Genomic DNA, 12,500 nt, shown 5'->3' on the forward strand with positions numbered 1-12,500 from the left:
GAGGGCTATGATCACCTCCCTTTACCAGCATGATATTGCAACCGGCTGAACTTATAATATTGCCTCGCATTGTCAGTGGAAACATGATGAACAGATCAAAATGAGCTGCCTTCGATCGAAAGGTCTGGCGAGTCAACCTGGGTGCAGCATCACCAATAAATAGGCTTATAAAAAACGTGAGCTAATATGTTTTACCGAATCCCCCCAACAGCAGCGGTGATGAATGGACTCATCAGCATTTTATTTCGTCGAATCCCGGAAATAAAATCATTTGGCGGCGTTCGATGGCGCACTCCAACTTCATTATCGTGCACAATAAATACCCAAATATTTTTGTACAAAGGGAATTAATCTATTTATGGCGCTAATCCTCCCCCTGTATCGCTTGTGGTATATCACTGTATTACACATAACGTGGCCTGCATGGGATTGAAAGCTGCGGCCACAAACGGTTTCCGATAACCAATACCGAGATGAGTTAAGTGACGAAGGCCGCGGGGAAAGTAAGTGCCACGCTTCCCATCCAGTTACGTTGTTTGTAACACCTCATTTCTTCTACCTGGCATCCTCACACTCTCCCCTACGGCCCTGCTGCTGCTGCTGCTGCCTACTCCTCCTCCTTCTTTTTCTTCCACCTCCTCCTCCTCCTCCTCCTCATTCTTCTTCTTCATATTCTTATCATTATTTTACTTTTTCTTTTCTTCTTCTTCTCCCCCCCCACTACCACCACCATCACCACCACCACCACCACCACCACCACCTCCTCCTCCTCTTCTTCCCTCTCCTCCTATTCCTCTCTTCTTCTTCTTCTTCTTCTTCTTCTTCTTCTTCTTCTTCTTCTTCTTCTTCTTCTTCTTCTTCTTCTTCTTCTTCTTCTTCTTCTTCTTCTTCCTCTCTTTTCTGTCCTTTTCCTCTTCTTTCTCTCTTTTCTGTCCTCTTCCTCTTTTTCCTCTCTTTTCTGTCCTCTTCTTCCTCTCTTTTCTGTCCTCTTCCTCTTCTTCCCCTCTTTTCTGTCCTCTTCCTCTTCCTTCTCTCTTCCCTGTCCTCCTCATTCTCACGTTTCACTCACGTCATCAGTTCTTAATTCCCCTTAAGAATTATCTCTCTTATTTATTCTATCAAGCTCATGCAGTATTTTTCCGTACTTCGGTCTTTTCATCCGTGTTCCATTTTCGCTTCATTCATCCTAACATCATTAAAGCCAGCGTTGCCTCCTCGCCCACTTCCCCCTAACCACGCTTCCTCCCAACTCCGCTATCCTTGACAATCTCTCTTTTTTCCCACTTTTCCTGCAGTTCTTATCTTCCACTCTTTAGCTCCTGATATATTACTCCCCGCGACTTGCCCTGCTTTTATCTTCATGCTTTATATTCATCTTCTGAGACATCCTCCTTTTTCCCGCCTTCCTTCCTTCCTTCATACTCACACCCCTGACTCATCCCATCTTGCGCGACGCCTTGCAAGCCTATCTCATGCTCCCCAGGATCACGCCCCTCCGTCCCGTTTCCCACATGGGGAGGCGATAGACCGCCAAATGCTACAACACTGCGCGGCATAAAGAAAGGGGTTTCGGCAGTAAACACACGGCGGGGCTGGAGCAAGAGGCTGGCGGAAGGGCAAGAAGAGGGCCAAGGGAATGATGCGAAGAAGCAAGGTGTTATGGAGTAAACGAGCTGCAAGTCTACGATGGTGTTGGGGACTTGCAATGAAAGTTGTCGCAGAAAATTAGAATTACAGCGCCCGTGGCTACCCACACTGCAGCATCGTCTGTTAATTTCATATATTTTTCATGAACCGCCTCTTTGTCAAGGAAGACAGCCAAATCTCACGACTCGAGAAGACGACCTCCTCGTCCCTGAACCAAGTTCGTTTCAAGAGCAGCCATGCAAGCTGCGATCCACAAGCTGGAAATGCAGGAGCCAGGGACAGGCGTACGAGGGCAGGAGAGGAAGTGAGAGCTGACACATACATCAGGAGAGTGTTGGATGGGTGGCGTGAGGCTGGAGAGTGCACGTCTCGAAGCCAGAAAGAAACAGCTGCTCTACATTGATCCACTCCTCTACTTCACAGAATCCACATGTTTCCCTCCGTTATCCACACTCTCTTCGGGCATTCCGCTTCCTCTCCTGAATCCCAGTAACATCGCCATTAGTGCATGTTCCGTCTCACATCCTCTTCTCCTGGTTCGACACCGATCATCACCGGGATGCAACTCGACAATCCTCGGACACAAGTGGATGCGGTCAGATAGGTGTAGGAGCAAATTCTGCTGACGATGGCAATGCCTGTGGGAGTGATATAGTGGTAGTAGTAGTGGTAGTGACAATGGTAGCGACGGCAGTGGCGATGACTGCAGTGGTGGTGGGGATGACTGTGGTGATGTTGGTGGCGATGACTGGCAGTAGTAGTGATGATGAGGGTGCTGATTCCTGCAGTTATGAACCCTTCATAATCACTGACGAGTACACCGAACAAAACACAGAGGCAATAATAATCTAAAAAGAAAGGGAAGAAAGTTGAGCAGAATGTCTAGACTTAACCCGAACCCATTGAACCGGACGAGAACGAGGAGCTGAAATGGTCCCGGCTGGAGGCACAGACGAGACGCGCAGGAGGAGACCGCCCAGACGACGTGGCTGAGGGAACGCACCGGACGTGGTGTGGGAATATACTTCAAGTGGTTGAAATGGCACATCGTAAGGGTCCAAAGGATACTTAGCGTGCGGGTCCACTACAGGAGCCCCATCTGAAAGCTAAATCCTGCGTTAGGATGCCCTGCACATTCGGGTATAAGGAGAGCATCCGTGCGAGGCTAAATTGCATTTTAACCAGGAACAACTTGATCCTTTCAGCTAACAAACTAATTCTTCCAAGGAACACAACTGGGTGCTTGTATCTGCAAGGATTAACTCTAATAGGAACAGTGTTAATAAAGACGTGTGAGGTTGTTTTCGGATAAAAAGAGAATCTTAAAAACAATGTAGATACTTTTCACATGTATCACATGTTAATGATAGTGCACATCTACATACAAAAGGGTCCACAGAAGCATAACAAAGTATAATGTTTCATAGTAATGCCCGGAAGGACATCATCCGCGGGACGGGACAGGCCTTCTCGCCCTTTCAGACAAACGTCCCTTCTAATCCCTCTTCTTCCCCTCTCCTCCCCCCTCCCCTCCTCCTCGTCGACCTCATCCTCCTTCCCCTCCCTCTTCTTCTTCTTCTTCTTCTTCTTCTTCTTCTTCTTCTTCTTCTTCTTCTTCTTCTTCTTCTTCTTCTTCTTCTTCTTCTTCTTCTTCTTCCCTTTCTCTTCCATCCCCTTCCCCTCCCCAATCCCTTCTTCCCCTTTTACTCGCCCTCCCCAACATCCTCCTCCTCTTCTCCTTCTCCTCCTTCTCCTTCTCTGTCTCCTCCTTTTCCTCCTCCTCGTCCTTCTCCTCCTCCTCTTCTCCTTCTCCTCCTTCTCCTTCTCTGTCTCCTCCTTTTCCTCCTCCTCCTCCTTCTCCTCCTCCTCCTCCTCCTCCTCCTCCTCCTCCTCCTCCTCCTCCTCCTCCTCCTCCTCCTCCATCTCCTCCCCCTTCCCCTATCCTACTACTACTCCTCCTCCTCTAGCATCAGTCTCCTTCACTTCCTCTTATGCTGCTATTTATCAGGCTCTGAGAGCGGCAGCATTATGATGGCGCAACGAGGCTCACGGACAACTAATTAAAGGTCCACTTTACAGACGTCTCCCACGTTCGTGCAAGACTCAGACTAGCCACATCACGTACTCTGCACGTGCAATATATCTTAAAAAAATGGCATTTTATTTTTAACTATTATTTGTGCACATGGTTGTGAGCGTTTTTGAGCGCTATGCGTGTGTGTGTGTGTGTGTGTGTGTGTGTGTGTGTGTGTGTGTGTGTGTGTGTGTGTGTGTGTGTGTGTGTGTGTGTGTGTGTGTGTGTGTGTGTGTGTGCGTGCGTGCGTACGAGTGTGTGTGTGAGTGTACATGTGGGGTACAACATGCACAGGCGAATGAGGTCGAGCCCATGAGAATACATAAATTTTATGATGAAGGCCACACTCCCCCTCTTGCGCTCACCCTGCCCCCTCCCCCACCTCCAATCTCCATCCTGGAGGCACTTCCCCTGCTGAGCACGTCCCACGAAGGACCGATATAAAGCATCCCAATATATTTGAGGGGGGGGGAGGGGGGGCCAGGCGCTGCCGAGAAAAGATGGCGACACGGACTGGCAATTCGAGAAACAGCCGAAGTCCGGTATCGCGCGGCAGATCAGCCCTGGCCTGTAGACAATGCTCTGGCTTATCTCAACAGCCTTCACTTCCGCTCCCTGACCTTCGATCGCCTCTGCAGTCAAACACATACATGCCTAGGGTCAGAGGGAGCGCGCACGCACCGGGATTCAAGTAGAACTCTTTTTTCAGCTTGACAAAACGAATTCCGAGTCCACCTATATTGATGAAATGCTAACGAAAAGCGGGAAAGTGCGTTTAATGCGACCTCGCATGAATATTTTCTGTACTCTGAACCAATAAAAGGAACTACATTATGCGATACACATATTGACAAAGTGCGAGCAAACATGCATGTGAATCCTTCGTTGCAACTGGGTAGCGCTGCAACATTTGCCTTGAATCTTTGCGTCCCAGAACTTGAATGGCGAAGAGAGCAAACACCGCCAGGCTCGACATCAGTTACGGCTCAATCTCGGAGCGGATTTTAATCTCCTGCGACGTGGCGACGACGCTGCAAGACGGAGCCGCGGGGTTATTGCACACGGCGGCATCGCGAGGCCTGCTTCCTCCGGGCCCACGCCGTTGCCTTCCCGTCACGTCCCTAACGCCTTCCTTTATGTACTACAACTTGCAAGACTTGCGACGCACTTTTTAATTCCGATTTTCTCTCTGACGAAAAGGAAAATAAAATGTTCATCCTCGAAAGCACCTGGCCGGCCCTTGCTTTTTCCCTCATTTTCCTTTGTTCTGACATTTTCCGTCATCGCCCAACCTTATGCTTCTGTATCCTCTGACCTAAAATCAAGCTCCCCTTTCCTGCGTTCCCTTCACACATCAAACCCACGCGCGTCCATTTCACATCCTAAAGTTTCTCTCCTTACAGGTCGCACCGTCTTCTCATAAAGACACGTTCCGTTCTCTTGCCTTTTTTGATCCATCGCGTCTCCTCTCTCCATTTCCTTTATCTCCTGTTTCGCGCTCTCCGAAATATGTCTCTTTCTCTTTCTCTTTGTCCCTCTCTCTCTCTCCCCCACTCTCACTCTCTCTATCTCTCTCTCTCTCCCTCCCCTCCTCCCCCCACTCTCTCTCTCTCTCCCTCCCTCTCTCTCTCTCTCTCTCTCTCTCTCTCTCTCTCTCTCTCTCTCTCTCTCTCTCTCTCTCTCTCTCTCTCTCTCTTCCTTTCTCTCTCTCCCTCTTTCTTTAGCCCGCCTTTTTTATTCAACATTCTCCTTTCATTCTCCTTTAGCGTTCTTTGCTTCCTCTTATTTCCTACCTACCCCCTCCCCTCCCCAGGAGGCACCAGGTGGCGGATGTATCTGTATCTCGGGCGAGAGGCGGCTTCCTTGTGCTCGTTATCAAGGCACCTTATCAGACCACGTTATCTCCCCTACTGACACCGCTTTGTTCTACTCGCCGAACTTATTCTCTCACATTTTTTTTTTAGCCCCCCCCCCCCCCTCTCTCTCTCTCTCTCTCTCTCTCTCTCTCTCTCTCTCTCTCTCTCTCTCTCTCTCTCTCTCTCTCTCTCTCTCTCCCTCTCTCTCTCTCTTGATCGGAAGAGTCTGGGACTGATTGTTCGGAGGAGATGCTAACAATTATGTGTAACAGAAGGGTTGAGACCCAGCCGAATCTTCTAGGTGAGTCTTATTCTTGGAGCAGCCTAGCAGTACAGAGAGAGGAGGTTCTGTCTTTAGTGCGGGAGTGATCCTGTCTGATGGATGGAGGGTCACACGCAGGTGACCTCTTTTATACTAGGCTAAAACAATGTCATATGCTGTGGGTAAGCAAGGAAGGAATTTGCAGAAGCGGCCTCTCCTGTTATAACTGGTTGCGACATTGGGTTGTTCAAATAAGATATATATACATGTATAGATGCAATGAATCAATGATGGTTACAGTTATGTATGAAACAATGTCTCTCCCTCTCCCTCTCTCTCTCTCTCTCTCTCTCTCTCTCTCTCCCTCTCCCTCTCCCTCTCCCTCTCCCTCTCCCTCTCCTCTCTCTCTCTCTCTCTCTCTCTCTCTCTCTCTCTCTCTCTCTCTCTCTCCCTCTCCCTCTCCCTCTCCCTCTCCCTCTCCCTCTCTCTCACCCTCCTTCTCCCTCACCCTCTCCCTCTCCTTCCTTCTCAACCTAACTCTTCCTCCATCTTGTTCCCTCTCCTAATTTTCTACTTTTTCATTTACCTCACCCATCTCCCTCTCCACATTCATCTTTATTACCTATTCCCTTGTACTTTCCCTTTCAATTCCTTACATACATTAAAAAGAAACTTACCGTATATTGTTCTTACCCCTCTTGGCATAGAACAGCATGCATCTGCTTTTCCCTTCCTGCCTTTCCCTGGCCGCAAAATACACCCCTTCGTCCCTTGCGTCTGACCTGCTCCCCTCACCATAAAAATGGGGGGAAAAATCACGCATATGCAAAAATGGAAGTAAAATATAAACATGAATGTATGCTTTAGCTAGACCCAACATTCTAAGTGCAGCCAGAGCGATATGTAAAACACACTTTGATGCTTAATTATTGCGACGTTGATGCGCCAGGACAGCTGTTTAAATGATGGAAGCTGCAGGGTGTTTTCCCCCTGGAAAAAAAGGGTGAAATTGGCCGAAAGAGGGGAAATGCTGGTACGGTGAAAGGGGTATAATACCAACAGGTGGTTGATGGGCGACTCGCCAAGCAGGGCGCGGGGGAAGAGGACGGTAAGGGGAAAATATGGGGGGATAATCTGAGGTGAGATGGAATGGCAGGGGAAAAAAATAGGGGAAACTGAGAACGACGTTATGGTGATGGGGAAGGAGGAAGGGAAAGGGAGATGGATGGATGGATGGATGGATGGACAGATAGATAGATGGATGGATTGGTGGATAGAGAGAGAGAGAGAGAGAGAGAGAGAGAGAGAGAGAGAGAGAGAGAGAGAGAGAGAGAGAGAGAGAGAGAGAGAGAGAGAGAGAGAGAGAGAGAGAGAGAGAGAAAGAGAGAGAAGAAGAGAAAGAAGAGAGAAGAGAGAGAGAGAGAGAGAGAGAGAGAGAGGGGAGAGGAGAGAGAGAGAGAGAGAGAGAGAGAGAGAGAGAGAGAGAGAGAGAGAGAGAGAGAGAGAGAGAGAGAGAGAGAGAGAGAGAGAGAGAGAGAGAGAGAATAACCACAGCCAGAGCGGCAACGAGAAAAAGAGCCAACCTTTTGTGGAAAGAGAGTCGAGTGGCCGACGAAGGAAGAACAGAAGACGGACGGCAATAAATCTGAGGAGAAAGGAGAGACAGGGAGAGGCCCTTGAAGCAGAGCGTACACCGGAAATGCCCCCAGTATAGGCTTACGCGTGTCGACCGCCTCCTCCAGGAGAGAGGAAGCGAAACGCTCACTTTAGGCCTTCGAGCAACTGGAAGCGACAGCGTGAAAGCGGGAAGTTGAACGTTACTGATAAGTTGGGACTGGAGCAAAGAGGAAATAAGTGAGCCTTTTTTACAATAACCTGAGTTAGGCCTCATGTACAGAGTGAATTGTGTGATTTCTTACCGATCGTGCACATAAAAATAAGGCCGGGGAAAATCCCGAGGGTTCCGCTTACTTTCGGTTCAACTGACACGAACACTGTATAATTCAGCGTTGTTGCCTCCAAGACAGTACATGCGAGTATTCTTCTCCCAAAAGGAAGATATCGGAATAAAAACTCCCCTCTTCTTTACAGCCACCTTATGTAAGATTACGTGTTGACCCCTAGAGGTACGTACGTATACAGTCAAGAAAATCCTTCTATGTTTGCATATCAACAAAATTATCAAGGTAATGTTCTACTAATAACCGTTTGCCGACCCTTCGTTCTTTCGCAAACACCTGCCAAGACACTACCTGTCTCCTCGTTTAATATTCCTTTCTTTCGCACGTTTCATCGAGAAATAACGCGAGTTCAATAAGGAGCAGCGACGGGGAAGAGATACCTAGTTTGCCGGGCAGCCCTTGCTCTGTATCGATCAGCAACAGCTTCATAACACTTCTTCATTCTCTCCCTTTTTCGGGGACGTCGACACTTATTAAATTGTTTTCGAGATCGACCTTTAAATCACATTTTTTTAAACATTGCCAAGGATCAATATCATGGTCTCTGTAACCAGGATTCGGTGTTCTTTGATCTTTAGACGAAGCTGGTAAAGCTATGCTTTTTATTTTTTATTTCTATTCAAGGTTTACTTTCCTTCTGCCCTTTCAAGTGGCTGACATACATACATGCACACAACGTATATATGTACGAAGGAAAGTCTATCTGTCTATTTATAAAGAGAAAAGTAAAAATGGTGCCAAGCATTGACGCCGCGCTTCAAGTGTTGCAAGAACTGCGCAACAATTCCGAATTAAAGAGACGGAGCCCTCCATCTACCCGGCTTCTAAACTTGAAAATCTATTTGCAAATGTTGTATAAACTTGGTCCTGAAGGAGACCCTCGGAAGAGGTAGAGGAGCCGGGAGGACTAGCAGGACCCGGACACATTAAGCTCCACGCTGTGGAGGATAACTATGTTCCCACGAGGGAGGCTTTCTTCTGCAACTTGGCCAACACCGGACAAAACCTTCATCTCGGGACTGGGAGTCCCCCCCCCCCCTCCATCATTTGCCCTACCTAGTCTTACCACGAAAGGGAATAGCACAGATTCATTTCCTCCAAGAAACAAGAACGACGACTGTCTGACGAAGCTTACCTGCCAGAGGCAGCAACGGAGGTTATACCTAGTCTCCGAGGAACACGCGCCTTTAAAAACTCCTACTCTCATCTGTCTAAACTAACTGCCCTCTGCGCCTCTTAATATTACCAGGTAGTTCCTTCACGCTGGCCTTGTTACCTGTCTGTAACCTGTGGAAGCGGCACGTGCTTTTCCTTCTCAATAATTCATTGCTGTCCTTGCTATCAGCATGGTCTGCTTTTGACGTGTCCTTGCCAAACGTCCTCACTTCAGCTCACTTCGCGGTCAATCCGTTTCGTTCTGCGAAACGGCTGAACATCTAGCTGTTTTCCTTCTTAGTTTATGACTTTTATAACGAGTACATATCATTCCTAGTCCTGGTTCACAGTTATCTCCATGCCATATCATGTAACATCGTTTTTTTCATGCCTCTTCCCCTGCCCACACTCCCTGTCGCCGTCAACCTGGCGGCGTTTCCGCGTCCCGACAGATTCCCGGCGAGACCCTCCATCACATGCGTTGTCCCGGCAAAAAGGTGCCGGAGCCTAATGTGACACCAGATGCGCCCACAAAGGAGGCTCGCGAGGCTCGTAATTCCCAAGATAACATAGAACCCAAGGGCACACAAAGGCAGTCTGGACGTAAATAGGAAAAACCTGCAAATTCCTGATGATCGTTCTTACGTCGAAATTATCGTTGAGCAGGAAGAAATTTCTGCTGAAAGTTCCCTGACTCGCTGGGAGCGCTGAAGGTTCTTCTAGTAGGATTGGCGTGTCCTCTTTGCTTACTTTACGACCATGTAAACAAGCAGAAAACTGTGATCCTTGGACAAAGTGAATGCCTTTTATCCCATGGGATAAACCCAGAATCTAAACGGAGAGACAAAAACAAACACCGCGGTGGTTCGGTCCCTCATTCCTATATATATCCTATTTTGGAATGAGAGCCAATAATTCCATGCTTTACGATACTTACAGCGTCGAAGGCCAATCTTCGTTTGAATATTGATTAGAGAACTTTATAGAGATATTCCGTGACGCTACTCTAAATTGCGACCCCCAAATCAGGACTGGCCAAACTGAACTTGTCACGGCGTGATATTCACCCAGCCTTCAGAGACCTTGTCGAGGGTCCTCAGCCATAGAATGAATGACACCTACCTTGGTCCACGGAGTTACGGTCCCTGATGTGCGTGACGGCCAGAGGGTTCTCGGTGAGCAAGCGGTAGTATCCCTGCAGCACCAGCACCAGCTCCTCCGCGTCCCGGTCCTCGAGACTGACCACCAGGTTCTGTTGGGGAAACAAATATTCATGATTAAAATTAGTCGGTTAGTCGCAACACGTGTCTTGCTAATGTGATCCTTGAAAGCACCTAAAATACTTTGAACACTTCTGATGTTTGCTTAGCCTGACGGTCTAAACATCTAAAGCTGATTTTCACGCGTGACGTTTCTTCGCCCTGAGCTCACACACAAAGAGAAGGTCAAAGAAGCCCATTAGCGCCCACCAGCCCAGAGCTAACTTTGAGAAAGCCCTAGAAGGTTACCTCCGCTACCATCCTTCTTCGGGCGGTGACGGGCGACGTTCCCCCGAGGATCCCTAGGGACCCCAGGGACCCCAGGGACCCACAGGGGCCGTGTGTAGGCGGGGCTCCGACTGGGCTCAGGGGGGATCAAACCCTCAGCACCGCCACAGAATTACTCCTTAATCCTGATGGGGACACGTTAAAGATGACCTGCCGCCGATAATGCAACACACTCCGCCCTTAGTGGTGCATCACGGAAGCACAATGGAGCACTTCCAGACAACACACAATACATACATAGCAACTTCGAGCACCTTACGTCATCCTCGCTGATGAAGCAACTTCATTACTTCCAGCGCATGGCTATAACACGAAGATAAATATGCAGGGGATAATGGCCCGCGAGCCCATGACATTTTGTATATCATCCTCGCTCAACGCGCAACTGTTTTTAGGACCCGATTTTGCTGGGCCTTTTGTGTACATAACACTGCCCATTTTTCCACTACAAGAATACAAACCTGTTATTGCTATATTGTGCGCTTGTGAAACCTTGTCAGCAACCCTCATGTACGTAAATAACTTCCTCTGGTCCCTCGCAGGTACGTGAATAACCTTGCATCGAATGCCTTCCTTTCTCTGCCGTGACAAGAGTACCCTTGTGTCAAGCAGCAAATGCATACAACAAATGCATACAAGCTAATTACAGAGGTACGTGGCATCTCATTCAAGCAAAGGTAGCTTTCTACCTCCCTGTATGATTTTGCAGCATGGATTCATCAGGGCGGAAGAGAACACACCTCCATACCGCTGAACAATGCCAAAGAACAGATCAACTCATCTCTAAAGGTCAAGAAGAGTTCTATGTATTTCAGCCGAAAGAAAAAACAACCTTTTGACAATTAGTCTTGATACCCTTCGGCCTGTCCACTTATCGGCAAGTTAACAAGCGACAAACATCTCGGCGGAGAAAGAAATAAGAAAGTTTCCGTCCCGTGTCTTTCTTGGCGCGGGGTCATGATAGGTCATTAAGCTCCCTGTTGACATGACCCTCAGCCCAGCCCACCACATATATATTCCGCCAAGACGACATAGCTTGCCTTCACACACAAACACCACACTAAAAAGGAAATCCCAGTAAAAGGGCTTATATCCCCGTCTGGAATGATGCCATGATTTTTTTCTCCATTTCCAGGCTTGCATTTTCATATTCTGCACAAAGAAAAAAAAAACAACAACAACAACACAAAAAAACGGGCTGTTACTACCACTCTCACAGCAACGCTAAATTCCGTCACCAAAGCATTATCATACCATTTCTACCACAACAGCTACCTCAATCTCTACCATTAGTGCGCTTACTCCTCCGTGCAGGGGAAGGGGAAGGGGAAAGGCATGGAAAAGGGGAAGGAGGACCCGGGGTTAGGGTAATGACAGTAACTGAGGTGATGCCATGACTGTGTCTTTTATCCTGATTTAGGTGTTATGCCGGCGCTAATGTTGGGCCTTAGCCTATGCTGATGATTTAAAGGTGAAATATACCTTTAAACACGAAATAAAGCCCTGCAAAAAAATGAACTTTACCATTAACTCTATCATTAGCAAGTGTAATATGTAAAACATATCCAAAAAATAGTCCAGAAATATGAATATCCAACTATGCTTGTTTACTCGCATTGGGAACAGTGCCACATCCAGCCCGGCGCGCTCACGGACATGCTGTTGCCCATCATCTTTACTCGCTCGCTCAATGTTTCTCTTTATTGATCCTCATGGGAGCATTTCTGGCTACACTCTAGCTCACTCTATACATATATTCACATACACACATATACACTCCCTCATTCTCACTTTCATTCAGTGTGTCTGATTATATGCTTGTCAATATGCCCTCTTGTTCTCGCTCTCGTTCTCACGTCTCACGTTCTCACGTTCTCTCGTTCTCTCTCTCTCTCTCTCTCTCTCTCTCTCTCTCTCTCTCTCTCTCTGTGTGTGTGTTTGTGTGTGTGTGTGTGTGTGTGTGTGTGTGTGTGTGTGTGTGTGTGTGTGTGTGTGTGT

The 12,500-nt window shown here is 47.9% G+C and overlaps 1 protein-coding gene across 19 annotated transcripts in view; it reads right to left on the reverse strand.

Annotated features, from left to right (window-relative positions):
• The window catches only part of LOC122247320 (uncharacterized), a 675,408-nt gene that overhangs the window by 38,222 nt on the left and 624,686 nt on the right, over window positions 1-12,500 (reverse strand). For all 19 annotated transcript variants that reach the window (XM_086550722.1, XM_086550729.1, XM_086550726.1 and 16 more), the window contains one exon: window positions 10,078-10,207. In XM_086550722.1, coding sequence (XP_086406848.1) covers window positions 10,078-10,207 — 130 coding nt within the window. The remainder of the gene's footprint in view (window positions 1-10,077; window positions 10,208-12,500) is intronic.

This window comes from Penaeus japonicus, unplaced genomic scaffold, assembly GCF_977035675.1.
Source record: "Penaeus japonicus unplaced genomic scaffold, GWHDUDI00000001_assembly GWHDUDI00000024, whole genome shotgun sequence".
NCBI classification, from domain to species: Eukaryota; Metazoa; Arthropoda; class Malacostraca; order Decapoda; family Penaeidae; genus Penaeus; species Penaeus japonicus.